At 39.1% G+C, this 21,205-nt stretch overlaps 1 protein-coding gene across 1 annotated transcript; it reads left to right on the top strand.

The window, feature by feature from the left end:
- Positions 1–1,239: 1,239 nt before the first annotated feature.
- Positions 1,240–17,371, top strand: SERPINB2 (serpin family B member 2). Its single transcript, XM_008013838.3, has 8 exons — positions 1,240–1,305; positions 4,931–5,107; positions 8,789–8,908; positions 10,606–10,734; positions 11,241–11,358; positions 15,252–15,394; positions 15,902–16,066; positions 16,385–17,371. The coding sequence occupies exons 2-8, from the start codon at positions 4,940–4,942 to the stop codon at positions 16,787–16,789; spliced, it is 1,248 nt and encodes a 415-aa protein (XP_008012029.3). The 5' UTR covers positions 1,240–1,305; positions 4,931–4,939; the 3' UTR covers positions 16,790–17,371.
- The last annotated feature ends 3,834 nt before the right edge of the window (positions 17,372–21,205 follow it).

The raw sequence follows: 21,205 nt of genomic DNA, 5'->3' as shown, positions 1-21,205 counted from the left end.
GCGGGCACCTGTAATCCCAGCTATTCAGGAGGCTGAGACAGGAGGATCACTTGAACCCAGGAGGCGGGAGTTGCAGTGAGCAGAGATCGTGCCATTGCGCTCCAGCCTGGGCAACAAGAGTGAAACTCGGTCTCAAAAAAATAAAAACAAAAAACAGTTAAACAGATTATTGGTCACATAGACATTTCCAGAGGGGTCTTCTTGGACTGAGGCTGAAAAGAAAGACGGGACTTAGCTTACCACCAGACTCCTGAGCACTGGCAGGAGAAGAGCATTGAGGACCAAGGGGCATTAACACATGTAAAAGGGTCAATGCCTCCTAATAAAAGATAAGACCTGTTTTGTTTTTATTTTATTTTATTTTACTGTTTTTGAGATGGAGTCTTACTCTGTCACCCAGGCTGGAGTGCAGTGGCACAATCTGAGTTCACTGCAACCTCTGCCTCCCAGGTTCAAGTGATTCTTCTGCCTCAGCCTCCCAAGTAGCTGGGACTGGAGACGTGTGCCAACACATGCAGCTAATTTTTGTATTTTTAGTAGAGACAGGGGTTCACTGTGCTGGCCAGGCTGGTCTCAAACTCCCGACCTCAAGTGATCCTCCTGCCTCGGCCTCCCAAAGTGCTGGGATTATAGGCATGAGCCACTGCACCTGGCCATAAGATCTATTTTATAATCAAGAGAACATGAAAAATTATTCTTGTGTCAGGATATTAGGGTAGAAACAGAGTTATTTAGAAAATTACAGCTTGAGACAATGTAAGACAATTTAAAATAGAGAATTTCTAAGAAAGACAATGGTGGATTTTTTCTTCCCTCCCATGCCCTAAGCATTGCTTGGGTCTCCCTAGGCTCAAAAGAGAGAGTAAATCTCATGATATGTATATATTGGAAGAAGCCCACAGGCCATGGCTGTCCAAAGCTAAAAGGAGTATTACAGAATTTGATACTATCCTTGAGCACAAGTATAGTGGGGGAAATCTTGAAATGGGAGCTGACAGATTTTAGCTAATTTTGACAGGCATGTGTAGATATTGACAAATTCTTAAGTTTCAGAGTGACCTCATCCTCTCCCAAAATTTCTTAAACTATGCCTTTACAAACAAGTATTTCTATTCTAATGATGTCTTCCTGAGTAAAATGTTGAATCACTCAAAGGACACAGATCAAAAGAGAGAGAGAAAAAAATGCCATGTGGGAGGGGCAGAGCTGTATAAAACCAGTCATTACCATGTCTGAACTGTAACAACTCTCAGAGGAGCATTGCCCGTCAGACAGCAACTCAGCGAATAACCAGAGAACAACCAGGTATTTCAATGATTTCCATGCCATCTCTATGGGAAAAAGGATTTCATGTTTTCTCTTCCCTCATGCTGGCATTAATAGATTGAAAATTTGGATGTGGGGTGTTTGTAGAGGGGGAGTAAAATGTAAGTAGTGTTTTCTTGTTTAGTTGTTTAATTGAAAACAGTTTATTTCAAGATTTAAATTAAATTTATAAGGTTTAATTTTGAATCTCAGAAGCCAACAAATACCTGTGTAGCATTAACCAAAACAAAATGTACATTCAGACTGTGATGTCAATTTTATTGAACAGGTTAGAATTTATATGTTCTCTACCAGCTACTGTTTTGACACTAAATTTGATGGAAACAGCTAGATACATTAAAATATTTTCATTTAAGCAATTGAATGTAATCTCTACATTGTATATAAATAATAGGAAAAGAAGACTTCATTTGCATCTTAAATGAAAAAGCAGGAACTGCAAAAATTAAGCAGCAATAATATGTTTATTGAGTTTAGTTCAATCATGGGTCAATTTAGTGAAAGAGAATAATCAACCAAACTAGTTGCAGGGTTGACTGAAGTATGGTTCAGTAAATAACTTAATACCCCATAAAAGATACTTATTCACTACGAAAACCATCTTAATTCTGTTGGGGAAAATGTAGCAGTATTTGATGAGATGTTCCCTTGAAACTGTTGTTTTCTGTCAGTTCTCATTAATTTTTGTGGTCAATTTCAAAATATGTCCACTGCCTAATTATAAACAAAATTTATTTTAAATGCTACAGCAAACTCCAATCTAACGTCCAGGGCCAATCGGGTGAGAGACAATGTCCATGTGCCTGGTGACTCCTCCCAAATTCTTCCTTCCCTGTGCCAAGTTTCAGTGGTGCCTTTGTCAACTTGTGTTGCGGGAACCAACACAAGCACCGCCAGGAAGCCCAGCCCTGCATATTATTCCCATTAATTCATCCCGGTAATACTATTAAACCTTAATTAAGAGAATAATATTTGGAAGTTAATGAGATCATATAAATTATTATAAGGTCAAAAAGTTCACAACAGATATACCTGTTCCAGGAGGCTGTGGTATTTCACAATACTCCATTACTTCAATTTTGCATTGTTTGGAAAGATTTTCATTCAAACATAAAGTATGGCTTTATCTGAGAGTCAGGAAACACTGCATATGAGTGCCTTCATAGATTTCTAAAATTATGAAACTCTCAGACCTTCCTTGAAAAGTTTGTAGGAAAGCGTTAGACTTGGAATCAGAAGTCTGTGATCCAGTCTAGGCTTCTGAAATGGACTAGCTGTGCAATCTCTATTTTCATATTTTCATTCATATTACAGAAATTGCTAAGCCTTACTGGACAGGTAATTATGCAAATTGAAAAGGGAGCTGAAGGAATTTGGTAACTGCCATATAGACATCAAATATTATTTTTACATTAAATGTAATTAATTACATCTTATTTAAAAATATAATTGAAACTATTTTTTTGAAAGAAGTAAATGCATCCAGGACAATGTGATTCTGTTCTTATTAACTTTTTTTCTTTATCAAGTTACCTTAAATTCTAACTTAGTATTAACAGAACTTTCTGATAGTTTGTCTTTAGAGTTAAATATTTTTACTATCAAAGTTACTATGTGGATTGTTACAAAGAATCCAGTATGAATTGTTACAAAGAATCATGTATTTAGGTATGGGAGAAGTCTAAATTTACTTTTCTGGCTCTGATGTCTTATTTACATTTTTCACATGGGGATCGAGAAATATTTTATTCATGTTATTAATACTCTGTTTCCAAAAGATATTGAGATAATTAATTTTAGAAATCTATACAATAAATCTATTTAATTATTTAGACAATTTTAAATTTTAAGAGGAAGAGGAACAAATTTTTGAGCTATCCAATGTAATCTAGTATCTATGATGAAGCAAGAGAAAAAAAAAGTGAATTTTTTTTTCGTAATAAACCTTCTAGTAGAATTACAGGTTTACTACTTTTTTCTTTTGACTTCCTCTTTCTAGCATTTCTTGCACTACAACTTGCTTAAGCTCTTACACTTCATAGTGAAGCTATGCATCACCAAACGAAGCAATGTGGAACACTGGAAAGGGTGGGCTTCCTTAGGCAGACCTGGGCTTGAATCCCTGCTCCACTACCTACCAGCTGTGTGACATTATACAAGTTACTTAATGTCTCTGGGCATCAGGATATAATCTATAAAATAGGGAGAATCACCTCTACCTCATACAGATTCTGTAAAGATTAAATGAGGAGAGGAGGTGAGAGAGTTTTAGGGATACATTTTATTTAATTTACTATTTTTGTCTTGATAAAGTAGTCTGGTTGTATTCCAAATGAGACATTTTAATACAAAGAAATTCCAAACACTTTCTTAAAAAAAAGAAAAAAGCGTTCATGAAGCAAGGGTTCACACAAGAAAGAAGTGATCACTGGTCCTTGTTGGAGAGCCCTGCTGTGGGAGACCACAGGTGAAGACAACCAAGACCAGAGCCAGAGGACATGCTTCCTCCTGGGTACTTGTACCAACCCCTCCCCAGTTCTGGGAAGGCACTGTCATAAGAAGGTTTCCTGAGGGATGATGAATATCAGCATTGTTTGGTATATTGATATATTTTGATAATTACAGCGTAAGTTTCAAGCTATGATGAAAGCAAAACATACAGCTGGAAAGATGATCATTGGTCAGCACCAAAAAACACACACACCTTGGGTGTGGGCATGCACTCAGTTGCCTGCAAAGCCTGAGGTCAGGGAAGGTCTCAGATGGTTCATACCTTGGTGTATATGAGTTTCATAGGCCTGGAATTAAGGATTATCCCTGCAATCTTGCCTGGCATTGACTTTCTACCTGGTGGGGTGGCAGAAGAAGGGGGTCTTCTAGTCCTCCCAGTAATGAACTCCCCAGTACAGGAAGTCTTTTTTTAGTAAGGCTGTGGTATGTGTGGTGCAGTTAGGGAAGGGGTGTTGGAATAGGGGCTGGGTGAAAGTCCAAACCTTCAAACAATGAGTCAAAGCCACTTTAGAAGCAGGAAAGTAGAAAGAAGATTGACCATCTTACCCGATGCAACAAGGTATGTATGCAGGTGACATGCATTTCAGTATGTGTGTATCTTCCTGTGTGGCACTGTGTGTGGTGTGGATGTGTGCAGTGTGCTTGTGGGGGCAGCACAGAAGCTGAGAGCATGACCCTAGGGTCTGTCAACCTGGCTTCAATTCCTACTCCTGTCCCTATTGATTGTCATTGTTATTCTATGGAATGTTACCAAGTGTCACTGCTCATCATACAAAACACTTCATGTATCTCAGGAATGGCTATGTAATTTACAGGGTCTGGTGCACAGTGAAAATGTGGGCCTTTTGTTTTAAATTATCAAGAATTTCAAGATGGCGATAGGAGGGCATTTGGCCAAACAAGGGGCTTTTTACAGCTACACAGGTGGCATGTCCATGAAGCTGTCCCCGCCCTGCCTCATGTTGTTTCATGAGGAAGAACAGAGAGGGAATCTGTCCCTACACAGAGTGCAGCCTGTCCTACTGTGCTGACCTCACCCAAAATGTTACCTCGTGTTTCAGAGCTGTTTTTTTCTTCCTCTCTTGGCTTCTAGATTGAAACAATGGAGGACCTTTGTGTAGCAAACACACTCTTTGCCCTCAATTTATTCAAGCATCTGGCAAAAGCAAGCCCCACCCAGAACCTCTTCTTCTCCCCATGGAGCATCTCGTCCACCATGGCCATGGTCTACATGGGCTCCAGGGGCAGCACCCAAGACCAGATGGCCAAGGTGAGTTTGAGCTGAAGCTCCACATTTGGGCCGTGTGGTTCCTGAATGGAATTGGAGAACTGCTCTTGTTTTATGCTAAAGACATGTGACTCAGGAGGTCAGCAATCACCACAGGTAATGCAGGACTGATCTTTACAACACGAATTCCTTAGATTCAAATCTATAAGACAGCCAAACCCCAAAATCCCTCAGATGTAGCTGTTGAAGGCATATCGGAGTTGAATAGCCTGCAAGGCTGGAAACAGTTATGAGTGGCCGCATCTTATATTTTAATAATATAATATTATTGTTTTTCAAAGTGAGTGTGTCATACCCGTTATCTCATTCAGTTTTAAGACAGATATCATTTTACAGTTGAGAGCCCTGGTGGTGTCAATGAAGCCCCACTGTCTCCTAACTCCTAGCTTGGGCTCCTTCCCATTGCTCTGCCACTGTGGTGTTTGTTCCCTATTCCTATGAAGAATTCCTCCCAATAATGTTAAGAGGGTATCACAAAGGGAAGAAAAACATACCACGGTGGTGCTCACTATACCCACAGAGATGCATGGATAGTGTTGTAGCTGCAGAAGATCATGCCTGTGAGGTCATGGTAGCAGAATGAGACCTGGCATTATGCCTGGCCAGACCTGAAAACCAAGGTGGATGGGATTCACAACATCATCATGAGGGATTTCTGCAAGGCCACTGCCTGCCTTCCTTGGTGAATGGACATGGACTCAGTCAGGAAACTCTTTCCACGGAGTCTGGGCCCTTGAAATTATACTGGACTACTTCAATTATACACGGCAATCATCATGCAGTAGTCACTCAGCACATACAAAATTCTTGCGATCGTGTTATTTCCCAGGTTAGTGATCTCGATGTGGCCATCACATCATTAAAATTCCCTTGCATTCACAAACACAAACATTAACATTAAATACTTTAAGGACAAGTATGCATTGTGCATGCAGTCACACCAAGAGGCTGCCGGCTGGTTTCCAGCTTCCCACAAGAACGTACCTGAGTGTAAATACATTCTTTCCATGCACATGGTGACCCGTGTAAGGTGGGCCTCATTTGAAGTTTGAAGTTTCACAGACAGAGCATTGGCCAATCTTGCTGCAGGAAGACAAGGGATGGGTGAATCACTCTCTGTGTTTGTGACAGTTTAAACATTGAGACTTACAACAAAACTCAATTGCTCAACTCCCTGACACAAGTAGTCTTTTGCAATATTCTTTCCCCATTATGTTTTCTTTTTTGCCTTGAAAGAATAAAGATAGTAAATTGGCAAAAAAAAACTTTAGAAACACCAGGTCTTAGGTTTTTTTCTTTTTTCCTTTTTTTTTTTTTTTTTTTTTTGAGACGGAGTCTCGCTCTGTCACCCAGGCTGGAGTGCAGTGGCGCCATCTTGGCTCACTGCAACCTCCACCTCCCAGGTTCAAGCCATTCTCCTGCCTCAGCCTCCCAAAGTAGCTGGGATTACAGGTGCCTGCCACGATGCCCAGCTAGTTTTTGTATTAGTAGAGACGGGGTTTCAACATCTTAGTCACGCTGCTCTGAAACTCCTGACCTTATGATCCACCTGCCTCAGCCTCCCAAAGTGCTGGGATTACAGGCATGAGCCACTGCACCCGGCCTAGGTTTTTTTGTTTGTTTGTTTTGTTTTGTTTTTAAAGGTAAAGGAATCAGTAGCAATATATTTTGGGAGCAAATGCTAAATGAAGTGCTCTGGGCTGTTAAAGTAAAAATCTTGATTTTGGTACTAGGGGAAAATAAACCGATCACTCTGGACACATGATAGCTTTTCTCTAAGAAGTGCTTTAAGCCTTTGGGACTGTGCAAGGATTCGACATAGTTTTTTTGTGTTTGTTTGTTTTTGTTTTTTTGAGACTCTATATAGTCTTTTTACAACTCTGTTGCATGTATAGATTTTGAAACTCAAATGTTAATATGATTGCTTCCCAAATAAAAAGAAAAAGACATTGATTGGCTTGGAGAAAGAAACAGACTGTGGGGACAGACGTATTTGTGTTTGAGTCATGGCTTTGTTCCTTACTACGTGTGTGTGAGGACATTGAAACCATTGGCATCTCAGTTTTCTCATCTACAGAATGGGAATAAAAATGTGTAGCATGCAAGACTGTTGTGAAGCTTAGAGATACTATGTAAGGCACTTAGTAGCCGTCATTGTAATAACAACCAATACTTATTAGTGCCTGAGCCAGGCATCTTTCTAAGAACTTCTCATAAATTTACTCACATAAGACAAAATACTATGAGGTGGGTAGGATGATTACCATACTCATTTTACAGATGAGGAAATCGGGGCAAGAAGAGGCCACACATTTGAGAATTGCTGTAGCCGTTAGAAGTGGTATATTTGTAGTGACAGAAAAGAATAAATAAAAGGCATAAGCTCCTGGACACGTAGGTCTGTGGGAATTAGGGTACAAGCTCTTTTCCTTAGAGTGAGGAAACAGACCCATCCAGGCCAAACTGCCTCACTATTTTCTCCGTGGCCTTGGCATGGACTAGGGGCAGCTCACAGTCCCACTTTCGCAGGGACATCTCCCTGAGTGACTTTAACACTGATTCAGGAAGGCTTTAGTGCTAGCCCAGAGAACCCTGATTCAAGGGTCAATTTCCTTGGAAGGGAGGAAAACCAGCCAAGTTGTCGCAGGAAATATTCTTCTTTTATGTGAGGGCGGAGTTGCACCACTTCTTTTCAGAGAATACTAGGCAGGAGTTACCATGTATGACTCAAAGAGCAGAGAAAGACCTCACAAACTCTAACACCTCTCCCTCTAGCCCAGAAATTCACCAACTTGCTGGACAAGGCTGCCTTCATTAACTTTATTAGCAGAACCCCAACCATCAAGCCACTTACCAGATCGGCTTCTCCTCAGGGACCCCATAGGGAGATGCTGCAGGACCAAGGGTTCCCAAGAAGGTTGGATGGGGTGGGTGGCTAGAAGGCAGGGCCAGCCTGCAGGTGTTAAGACTGGCAGACCAAGGCGGGCAGGCAGCAGTGTTGTGGGAAGGGGATCTGAGGCAGCTTCAGAGGGGACAGTCCTTGCTGCCAGCTTCCCTGTGTCAGCCGAAACTGCCTACTTACCATACAAAGAGATTCACATGTCATCAGACCAACTTGTCCCTCACATGGACATTAATTTCTCCGTGTATGAATGTGGTATGTGTAAATATTTTAGGTGAATCCTGTTACTATTACGTGACCTGTTTTTATGCTTTAGCTGACTCTGGCTTGCAGTTTTTGACAGATTGAAAGGATTCTGTGTATAAGGCCACTGAAAAGAGAGAGACACACAAGGTTCTGAGTTAACTTTGTGACTTTCTTCAAAATACTGGCATTTTTTTCAAGGCCATTTATTGGTTGGATATAATTTAGATAATTTGGGGAAGAGGTTTTAAATCATCTCATCATAACAATTTGTTTTCCAAAATGGCCAGGATATAAATTAATCTAAAACACCTCATGCTGTTTTCTATAAAGGAAATTTAGGTTGGCTGATACTTTTATATTACACAGAAAGAGTATTGAGTATCTATGCTTGTTCCCCACATATAAGGGCAGGGAAAAGATCTAGGACCATTTTAGACCCACCTGATAGCCATCTGTTCTAAAAGTTCAGTAAATCCTCGGGCAAGTGTAACCATTTTCTCTAATTCTGGTTGTAGGTGCTTCAGTTTAATGAAGTGGGAGCCAATGCAGTTACCCCTGTGACTCCAGAGAACTTGACCAGCTGTGGGTTCATGCAGCAGATCCAGAAGGGTACTTATCCTGACGCGATTTTGCAGGTATCTGACTTATTGGTCCATATTTCTTTTGTGGTTTATTTTTGCAATCTTCTTGTCTTAAATTCACAGTGTTAGACTGGGAAGGAAGCGAATATACCCTCCCCCATTCACAGAAAGAAAACTAAGACTCAGAGTCATTAAGAAAAACATATCCTAAGGTGATACGCATAACGAGAGCCAGGAAAGAATCCAGACTTCATGAGTTTTAGGTCAAGCCTATTTATTTCTAAATTCTCTCACGCCCCTTTGCCATTGGTGAGGTATGTGTTATTTATTATAAATCCACAGCAGAGACTCCTAGAATACATGTGTATGGATGAGGATTTCCAGAGGCGAGAGGGTAGAGACTGACAATTAATTGAGAAATGGCGGAAGGCCAGGCCCAATGATTGCATGAGAAATCACTGACCTTCAGATATCTTTCCTTCTATATATCTAACCTATCATCTGTCATTGATCTCTCTCATCTATCTTATCTATCATACATCTATCAATCCTATCTGTGTTATCTATCATCTATGATCCGTCTTCTCTCTCATCTAATCTATTAATCAATCAGCTATCTCTGGGAGTAATACATTTCCTCAATACTCCATTTCCTTAAATGTCAGCCATCCAGTTAAGTTATAGAACCTGAGTATAGACTGCTCCTGTTGGTAACCAACTTCCACAGTCATGCTTATGAGGTAGATTATGAAGAGGTATCTCCCACAGCTCTCTTCCTGGGCACTCTGACACTCCTTCTACCCATTGCCCAGGGAATTATGGGCTAGAGGAGGTGGACAGGACCCTGATCATGTGGAGATTCCGCCAGGTGTCCTGCAGTACCTGGCAGTCCATCGGGAGGGCTCTGTCCCCTGCCCTAGGACAGGCTGCTACTGTGACCAACCCCTGTGTCTGACATGGTGCTTACAAACTTCAGGTTGAGGACTGAAATTACCATTCACTTTTGTGGTTTACTAAAACCCGTATTTTCCACCGCATAGGTTGCCTAGGTTGCCCCATAAAATAGGTAACTAGAGAAGCTATATGAACTTTGTAAGATCATTACTAAGGCAACATTTCCTTCCTGCCAGCTTTATTGAGGTATAATGGACAAATAAAAATTGTACGTGTTCAAGATGTACAGTGTGATGACTTGCTGTACCTATATATTGTGAAATTATTAGTCAAATTAATGAACACATCCATCACTACATTTAACTACCATTTGTATGTATGCATGTATGTATAGTGAGGAGGACACTTAAAAACATATTCTTCACAAGTTTCAGGTAAACAGTTTTATTAACTGTAACTATTAACGAACACAGTCTTCTTAACTATAGCCATTATACTGTACATTAGATCCCCAGAACTTATCCATCTTATAAATATAACAAAAATTCCTTAGTGACCTTGACGTTTAGGAAACTGAAAAGGGGCCTGTCTTTCTTCTAGGCTGTTGGTCACCTCCTGGTTAAATCCAATCCATAGACACAGCAAAATGTGAAAGAAATTAAAATTCACCTTATTAGTTTTAATGCACCACATCTTTATCGAAATAATTTTCTCAAAGATTCCTCTAAAGTACCAAAATAAAGTATGTATTAATATAGCATTTCAGGATTGTGTTCAAAAACTATTATCATGGCTTAAGAACGGTCTTGTTTGGTAGTCCTGTGTTATATATAGAGAATCCCTTCTTTCTGTTCAAGGCACAAGCTGCAGATAAAATCCATTCATCCTTCCGCTCTCTCAGCTCTGCAATCAATGCATCCACAGGGGATTATTTACTGGAAAGTGTCAATAAACTGTTTGGTGAGAAGTCTGCAAGCTTCAGGGAAGTAAGTGAAACCTGTAATTGAAATGGCTGGATCCCAAACAAGTAATGAAGTCACTTTCAAAGCAGTTCTCTACAATTCTACAGTTCGTAAAAGCAGAGTTGGAATTCCACACCAGCTCCCTAGGGCTGGCCTCGCATAACAGCTGCCCCTCCTGTACCCTCTGGGGCTTCCTCCTCTTCCTGTTGCAAACGTCCCAGTTGCAGAATCATAAATCAGGAAAACAAATACAACTGTTTTCCAGAGACACTATCCCCCAAGCCAAACCTCTTTCCTTTTTTTCTGTCTCTATAATGTAAAGAGTGCAAGAAGGTGGATAGAGTTGGGGTGGGAGTGTGGACAAGGGGGTCTGCACTCTTTCCCCCTTCAGCACCTGCCTTCCATAGCCAACCTCCACTCCCACCCTACCCCAGGTATCCTAATCTCAATAGGAAGACCGTAATTCACAATTACGCATGGCTTGTTTGGTATGCATTTTATGTAACTTTCATCATTTTCTTGCTTTAAAGGAATATATTCGACTCTGTCAGAAATATTACTCCTCAGAACCCCAGGCAGTAGACTTCCTAGAATATGCAGAAGAAGCCAGAAAAAAGATTAATTCCTGGGTCAAGACTCAAACCCAAGGTAAAACCAAGAAAATATTTTATTTTCTTTTTTCCAGTTAGAAAACTCTGATCTATCTTTTCCCATCCATGAACTTAGCCCTCACCCCTTTACAATTTGTCCAGCTTTAGTTACTTTGGTGGATGCAACTTTATTCCTGATTAGCTCAGTCATGTTTTAACTGAGAGGAAATAATTGAGACCTACGAATAGAAGACATATGTTTAGTACTTAAATATTTGATTTTGGATATTGCTTGAGGATAGAATATGAAAGGAAGCAGAAGCTTTCAAAATAGGAAATATGAGCATTGAAATAATTGTGAGTCTATGCCCACTGTGGACAAAAAGAAAACAAGGCTTGACCCTGAGCTTAGTAAATGGTGTGAGCTGTAAAGAATACATGCAGTGGAGGAGGGAAGAATCATAAAATTATTTTCACTGTTTCTTCTCTTTCACCATTCAAAGCCAATCCACGGGCAAGTTTTTTGGTCTCTGCTTCATCCCTCCTTGATTATCTAAGTCGAGTCTACCATTTTAACTCATGCTCTTAAATCTTTCACAGGCTCCTACCTCCCTTTGTATATTTTACAATGAATAAATGATTTAATTGAATCACTTATTCATTGTAATTTAGTTCATTGCATCATTTATTCATTAAATTCATTCATTCATTAAGTTCAATTAAGTTCATTCACTTAGTCAACAAATATTTATCCACCACACATCATGTGCCAGAAACTATATGTGGAGATAAAGATAAAAATGGTAAATCCTGCCACCGTAGAGCTTACAGAGGAGTTCAATCATGTTGGCAATTGCTATACAGTAGTAGTCAGTGCTTTTATTGAGAAGTACAGGTGCTATGTGGGAGTACACAGGAAAGGCATCTGACTTGATTTAAAAATGTTTAAACTGCAATTGGGAAGACAGACTGGAGCTGGCCAGGTGGACGGCATGTGCCTGGGGGGAGATTTCTAGACCAAGTGCACAGAATATGCAAAGGTCCAGAGGTAACCCTAAGGAGAAGAATACAGTCTGGTCTCACTGGAATGCAGAGGGCCAAGGGAAGGAGGTGAAATTAAAGAGGTGATGCAACACACTTATTATGCTATTCCCACACTAGAAACTGTCAGTGACCTTCTACTGTCCTCAGGAGAAGGTCTCGTTCTTTACCTTGACTTTCAAGTTCTTACTAATCCAGTTGACTGTGCTTGGCTACCACTGGCCCCTGGAGCTCCCATAAACACTCATTGCTGCCTCTAGACTTTGCTTCTGTGGATGCCTCAACTACAGGATTAAACTTGCAGTTTAAGTTGCGGCCAAAGTCTTACTCTTTCCTGGAAGTGTCTCCTAATCACTTCCTGGTCTTTTCTTTTTCTCGTCTCCTCATCTGCTTTTTCAGTTTCACAAGTCATGTTAATGTTAGCCATATATGGCCTTAAGCAATTATGGAACTGATTTTTGTTAGTTTGCTTTGCTTTTCCTCTCAGGCTCTAATTATTTTTGGGTAGGACCTGTGTGTCACTCTTGTCCTGTGTCCCCACAAAAATTTGCACAATTTTTTGCTGACAGTGAAAATCCTTCATTCTTCTGAATTTCCAGGTAGAGTTGTAGGCCTTCAGTACACAATCGTTGAATAATAACATATAAATGTATTTCTAAGAAATAGAGATGATTATGAATTCAGAATTGTGTAAGTATTTCATTCATGTATGATCTGTTAGGATTGGAAATGTCCTAAGAGAGCTCCTATCCTTCTTATCAATTTGTGTTTGGAGCACCATGTTTCCAAGAGGTTAACTGGCTCCCCTAAGATGCCACTGGCAGCGGTAAAGCTAGGGTTACTTCTTCTGATCTTTAGTCTAACTCCAGAATTCCTCAATTGGATGTTTAAAGATTTTAATAACTTATTTTTTTAAGGATTTTCATTTAACTCTTATGTTTAAGACGTTGTTTCAAGAAATAGTTTGGTGTCTTGCTTTATTACTTACCACAATGGAAAATGCACATAAACTAAGTTCTATGGGATTTTAAAAATATATATTTTTTTGTTTATCTGAAAATAATTGATTTTCTTTTAGTTCTTCATTTTCACTGTGGATTTTGAAATACTGTTCTAAAATATCGACAGACCATTGACATAAAGGAAGCAGAGAAAGATGATTTAAATCAACAAAAGTTCAGTCAAAATGGAGAACAAAATTAAAGAGACAAATAGAAGTTTTGCTTTCTTTAAAGAATGGCATGAGTTGTTTTTCTCTTTAGACATTGTGCTAAATGACTGTAAGTCAATCAGTTATTTTGCCAAGATGCCAAGCAGCTATTTTGGCAGATTGTTTTACCAGGTTTTGTAAGAATTGGAGAGAATTGTCTGTTTCATCATGTTATGATCGAACACTAGTTTTATCATACACATCACACATTACTATACCCCAATACTAACCAAAAATTTTAATAGCTTGGGAAATATATTGAATGTATCTATTAAATGAATACATTGAAGGTGAAACTGATGCAAGGCAGGCAAGCTCCAAAGTGGGGCTTAGCCTTCAAGGGTTCTTGGCTTCACCCAGGAAAGTATTCAAGGGTGAGCTGGAGGTAGGGTAGAAGAAAACAGCTTTATTGAAGTGGCAATGTCAGAACTCCATGATTGCTCCTGCAGAGCAGGGCTACCCCAGGCACTGTGCTGAGAGGCACAGCTCAGGGCAGTTTTGCAGTCATATTTATACCTACTTTTAATTACATGTAGATTAAGGGGCAGTTTATGTAGAAATTTCTAGGGAAGGGAGAGTAACTTTTGGGTCATCAGGTCATTGCCACGGACACGGAAAGAGGTGGTAACTCCAAGGTGTTGCCATCACAATGGTCAATTGACATGGCACACTGCTTCCACCCTGTCCCTGGTCCCTGTTTTAGCTAGCCCTCAGTTTGGTCTGGTGTCTAAACCATGCCTCCAGAGTCAGGTCCCACCTCCTACTTCAAAACCACATTGACCTATTAATTTGTTAAGAGTCTTGTATTTATCAGTAGTTTTGACTGTGGAGGCAGAATTTTTACAAGCTTACCAGCATCATAACCTTGGGAAGACTGCTAACCTAGTGGTGTCCTTTGGTATAAAATGACACTAATAAAACCCACCTAATAGAATATCACAATAATATATTTTGATGCTTGGAATACTGTAGAGCAAGTACTAACTATAAGCAGACTGCTTCTTAAGCCAATTTCATTTTTTTAAATGATCACACTCAGTTGTCATTGTTTCTGTCAATCTTCTCGGGCTCACTCCTTCACTCCCTTCTCTGTATGGTCGAAGTACTTATATTATTTAGCTCAATTACAGAAGTTACCACACAGGGTTCCACAACTGATTTTGAATGTCTTTCCCAGTGTTCTAGGCTCATCCAGGATAATTATTCCTTTCTCATCTCTTTTATCTGCACTATTCTTAATTAAGGTCTAGCATATTTTTTAAAAAATGTTTTTGAATAAATGAGTGAGACAGATCCTCAGACTGTCTAGACCAGATCTAGCAGTACATGATACATTTTGGAAAGGCACTATAATATTCCTTAAGAGCCTCTCTTTCACTTCCTTCTTATTTGAATAACTTTCAACTGCAAAGATTTGAGTAAGCATTATAAAAGGAAGTGAAAATCTCCTTTCCAAATTTGATAGGAGGTCTAAATTTTAAATACGTTATTTCTTCATTTTTTCTTGGATTTTGCAAGCCTTTTGAGAAATTTGTTTCAATTTTAATTTTGCTTTAAATAAATCTAAAGAAAAACTTTAGCTTGAAGATCAACATCTCTGCAATTTGATGAATTTAGTTTGATGGCTACTCAGAAGATTCAGTAAGTAAATTTCACAGTTCTTGATTATGAAACCTAAATATATGTTATGTTTCCTGTAGGCAAAATCCTAAACTTGTTACCTGAAGGGTCTGTAGATGGGGATACCAGGATGGTCCTGGTGAATGCTGTTTACTTCAAAGGAAAGTGGAAAACTCCATTTGAGAAGAAACTAAATGGGCTTTATCCTTTCCGTGTGAACTCGGTATGAGACAACAAAATATATCTTCCTAGTATATATTTTAGGACCTTTGACAAGATACAGACAGAAAAATTAGACACTGCTCATTCATTTTCCTACATGACTTGCTAGTTAGAAGTATTTGACTCTTTCAAGAAACAGTATAGGTAGAGGGGAAGACCATGGCTTTTTAATTATACATGCCCAGACTCAAACGTTGACTCTACCACTTAGTTCAGAGGGCTGTAAATATTGAGACATGAGTTCCTGGCCCAAGTAACAACTAAACAAGTGTTTTATAATTATGGTTGTCATTACCATTGTTGTCCATCTTACTAAATAAAGGGTATAAAGTTGAACAAGCTAATAACATCAGAGTACCCACTAAGGATGTACAAATAATTTATTTTGTTGATTAAAAAAACCACATTTATCCAACACTAAAGTAGAACCCATCCTCCTTTATGTCTAATTTTAAATCTCTTGATATCTTATAACCAACTTCCATATTTTACTTTTTAATAATATTAGACTCAGCATACACCTGTACAGATGATGTACTTGCGTGAAAAGCTAAACATTGGATACATAGAAGACCTGAAGGCTCAGATTCTAGAACTCCCATATGCTGGAGATGTTAGCATGTTCCTGTTGCTTCCAGATGAAATTGCCGATGTGTCCACTGGCTTGGAACTGGTAAGACATTGAGATATTCAAGTTTCTGGGGCTAAACCTACTTTTCGTGAGATGAATATATACTCCTTACAAATGCTGTGGTAATTTCTCATGGAAATACATAAAACAGTTGATAGTAAATGTGGCATACCTCTACATTTCACTCAAAGCCTTAACTATGTCATACATATTACATTCTTGTAAAAACCTGACCAATCTGTTAACTTCTTCTATCACCCACAATAAAGTCACTGATTTTTAATATTAGACTTAAAGTTGTTTTCCTTCTGTTCTAATACTTGCTGTATTTTCTTTGCTTTGTTTTGTTTTGCTTTGCAGCTGGAAAGTGAAATAACCTATGACAAACTCAACAAGTGGACCAGCAAAGACACAATGGCTGAAGATGATGTTGAGGTATATATACCCCAGTTCAAATTAGAAGAGCATTATGAACTCAAATCCATTCTGAGAAGCATGGGCATGGAGGATGCCTTCGACAAGGGACAAGCCAATTTCTCAGGGATGTCGGAGCGGAATGACTTGTTTCTTTCTGAAGTGTTCCACCAAGCCATGGTGGATGTGAATGAGGAGGGCACTGAAGCAGCCGCTGGCACAGGAGGCGTTATGTCAGGGAGAACCGGTCATGGAGGCCCACAGTTTGTGGCAGATCATCCTTTTCTTTTCCTTATTACGCATAAAATAACCAAGTGCATTTTATTTTTTGGCAAATTTTCCTCACCCTAAAACCAAAACGTGCTGTTTCTGCAAAAGATTTTTGTAGATGAGCTGTGTGCCTCAGAATTGCTATTTCAAATCGCCAAAAATTTAGAGATGTTTTCTACGTATTTCTGTTCTTCTGAACAACTTCTGCTACACACTAAATAAAAACACGGAAATAATTAGACAATTGTCTATTATAACATGACAACCCCACTAATCATTTGGTCTTCTAAAATGGGATGAAGCCCTTTTAGATTTTCCTTACTCTCAGTTTATTTTTATAACATTAACTTTTACTTTGTTATTTATTATTTTATATAATGGTGAGTTTTTAAATTATTGCTCACTGTCTATTGAATGTAGCTAATAAAGTTATAGAAGCAGATGATCAGTTAATTTCCTATCTAAAAAATGCCTTTACTTGTTCTCATAATGAAGAATAAGTAGGTATCCCTCCATGTCCTTCTATAGAATATCTAGAAAAAACATTAAACAATAGGCAAATATATGTTATATGCATTTCTAGCAATACATACCACATACATATGTCTGTATCATATATTCAATTGCAAGTATATAATAAATAAACCTGCTTCCAAACAACAATACATTTGTTGTCATTTCATTAGGTCTGCAGATCATAGACCTATTATACCTTGATACCTAGGAGTTGAGCACCATGACTCACTTGTGAGAACTCAGAAAAAATAGACAGGATGAAGGATCCAAGGCATAACCACCCTCATTCAAAAAGACCCAACGTTGAGGGTGAGTGGGATGGGGTTGTATGAAAAATGGATTAGAGCTGCTTTCTCACAGCAGCAAAGACATAGCAATTCAGAATAGTCTAAGTTAGAGTCCTTTGGGGAAACCAGTGTCTAAACATTAAGGACACCAGGATTAATGACCAATTCCAGTGGTCCAGACACAGAAGAAGGCCTCAGTCATTGAGCTGAGAGTTGCAAGCAGTGAAGATGGGAGATGGACTGGGTGCAAGAGCAGGAGGGGAAACATAAGATGGCTCCTTCCATGGGTGTTTGTTTCTAATAGCAGTGAATGCTTTTGAGTGAGTCAGAGGCGGAGAAGAACATAATTGAAGACCTGAGAAATAAGGCAAGTTGTAGGCTGGGGGTCTGAACAACAGAGTCTGGCTGCAGGAGTGTGGCTGGATCCTGGAAATGTACTACAGTCCCTTCGATGGCAGGCAGGGATGCTTGACCCACTAGAACATGGTAGCTAAAGAAGTGGCCTCAAGACTTAGACTCTCTGCCTCCAAATCCCAGTTGTAACACTTACAAGTAGCTTAACCAGAGGCCAACCATGGTGCTTCTTTTTGCTCTAGTTTTCTCTCAGTGAAAATTAAAGAAAAAACTGCTTTTGTCATATTGCTATAATGACTAAATGAGTTCTTATATATCAAGCAATTAAAAGAATACTTGGCATATATAATATTTAATAAATACTAGTGATTATGATCTTTCATATCTTTGTCAGCAATAAAACTGTCTCACTGTAAGCTGGTCAAACATGAATCCCAGAAAATTACTCAGTTAACTTTTTAAGGCTTGCATAATGGTGTATATTTCTTCTAATCAGACATTCCTGAAAATTAAGAGTTGCTGTTTCTTGCGTTCTTCTACTTACTTTTAATTTCATTTTTCTATGTGCTTTCATAATTCTGCAAGGTGGTAGGTGGTAACTTTGTGAATTATCATGAGTCTTAAAATATCCATATCCATATTTAACTCTCAGTATTGAGTTACAGTAGGGATATACAATTCTGGGCTCAAAGTCCTTTTCAGCACTTCGAGTGTATGACATTATTGTCTTTTTGGTATCCAAAATTGTTGATAGGAAAGTTGATGTTAAGATAATTCTTGCTCCTTATAATTTTAATATTTTTGTTTTTTTTTTTTGATACTTCATTACATTGAGGATATTTTTTAAATTATATTTTAAAAAGTTTATCTTGTTCATCAGCAGATTTTTCTATCTGGAAACTTATATCTTGTTTCAGTTCTGGGAAACCTCAGCCATCACAATGGGCTCAGTATGTCTTCCCAAAATTCATATGTTGAAACTTTAATCCCAATGTGATGGTACTTGGAGGTGGTTCCTTTGGAAGAAAATTAGGGTTAGATGAGGTCATGAGGGCAGAATCCATGATGGAATTACTGCCCTTATAAGGAGCTCTAGGCACCAGATCTTTTTCTGTCTATCATGTGAGGATTACAACAAGAAGGCAGTCATCTGTGAATCAGGAAGAGGCCCTCACTAGAACCTGATCATGCGGGAATGCCCTTCTCAGACTACCAGTCTCCAGAACTATGAAAAATAAATGTTTGTTGTTTAAGCCACAGAATCTACAGTACTCTGTCATAGCAACCTGAACTGACTAAGACAGCCATTATCTACTCAATTGCTTGGCGCCATTTGATCTACTTTCTTCTTCTGGATTCCTACTAAGATAATATTGATGCATCTGATGCTCCTCTTTGTTTCCAAATTTTTGAATACCTAATAAATTCACATGACCCAAACATCAAATATCACAAAAAAGACTAGAGTGAAAAGTCTTCCTTCCACTCTTGTTCCCTATTCATTTAGTTCCTATTACTCTGTCTTTACTAGTAATATATGTGCATGTTGCAATATACACACAGGGTCATAAATGAAAACAACAAACAAACAAAATTGTTCAAATAATACTATATTATTAACTGAGTACATGATTATCCCTTTCTCTTTCCTAGTCCCTCAACAGGCAACAAAATAACATACAACTATGATTTTACTGTTGTAGGCAGTATACCTATATGTAGGGTGATATAGTTGGGATATTTGTCCCTGGCCAAATCTCATGTTGAATTGTAATCCCCAATACTGAAAGTAGGGCTTGGTGGGAGGTGTTTGGGTCCTAGGCGCTGATCCCTTATGGCTTGGTGCTGTCTTCATGATAGTGAGTTCTCATGAGATCTGGTCACTTAAAGGTGTGTGGTAACTCCCCCAACTCTCTCTCTCTCTTGCTCCTGCTTCTATCATATGATGTGCCTGCCCCCCACCTTTGCCTTTTGCCATGACTGTAAGCTTCCTGAGGCCTCCCCAGAAGCTGAGTAGATGCCATCACTGTGTTTCCTGTACAGCCTGCAGAACTGTGAGCCAGCTAAACCTCTTTTCTTTACAAATTAGTCAGCCTCGGGCATTTCCTTACAGCAATGCAAGAATGGCCTAATACATAGGGGGTTTAATCAAGAAGTGAGGAAGAAATCTGGAAAAGGTTTTGAGGGAATAAATGAATAAAACTTAATCTTTGACTTTAAGGAAGATGAAACCATTTGTTGCACAAATCCGCAAAATCTTCATTGATGCCTTTACTATAACACAAGCAACACAAGGAAGTCTTCATGCTGTGCGGTGTTGCAGCCCAAGTCACTGTGGTGGACTGCTGTCAGTCAAGGTGAGCAGTCCTTCTTTCTGGAGGCTCTATGTGATGCTTTTGTCTAACAGTAGTCCTGGAGGCATCCTTGGATAATCATAACTGCTCAGTGCAAAGTTGGGCAGGCATCATGGAACTTTCCAGCACACGTCTCATTCCCTAGTGAAATCCAGAGTAACATTCTGCCCTGGGTTCCACATCAACATTCAAATATTAAACTCTGAGCCATCTTGCCAGAAAATAAGTGTGCCTCTATGAAGAGAAAAACAGGAACTACATGAAGAAAAATATACCAAATACTTTATAAATAGAGAGGCTCCTTCTTTCTCTTAATCCCTCCTGGAGATGTCCTCCTGTTCCAATCCCTCTCCCCATGACCCCCCTACCCCTTCCTCCATACACATGCAAATGAAACAAATGGCCTGTTATTTTTCTATTGTAATAAATAAGGAGTGAAAAAGCATTCCTAGGGAAAAATAAAAGAGAACCAGAAAATGATGAACTAACATCCGACCCAAAAATGGTATCTAAAATTTCGATTCAAAACCCTTGTCCCTGCTAGTGGGGAGAACAGACATCCCACTCATTCGAGTTATGCTCTGGGTTCTACACCAATGCTACAAACGAGAACAGAAAATCTTCCGGGGTGCCTTTCACATAATAACTGAGAGACGTTTTTTAACAGGTTTACAATAAAGGCCGGGCATGATGGGTCATGCCTGAAATCCCAGCACTTTGAGAGGCCAGAGGTGGGAGGATCAGTTGATCCCAGGAGTTAGAAGCTGCTGTGAAATATGATTGCACCACTGCACTTCAGCCTGGGTGACAGAGTGAGACCCTATTTCTAGAAAAAACAAAACAAACACAACAAAAATAAATAAATAATTCAGTAATATTTTCAATTTCATTGATCATTATTATTCCACTAATTTGAAGCTTTCTATTTTTGTTCTATAAAAAAAAATACTACCAGGGAAAACCATGCCAAATATTCTCTGTTGGCA

This window comes from Chlorocebus sabaeus, chromosome 18, assembly GCF_047675955.1.
Source record: "Chlorocebus sabaeus isolate Y175 chromosome 18, mChlSab1.0.hap1, whole genome shotgun sequence".
In the NCBI taxonomy this organism is placed as follows: domain Eukaryota; kingdom Metazoa; phylum Chordata; class Mammalia; order Primates; family Cercopithecidae; genus Chlorocebus; species Chlorocebus sabaeus.
The sequence above is the reverse complement of the archived record's forward strand: the minus strand, read 5'-3'. Positions and strand labels throughout refer to the sequence as shown.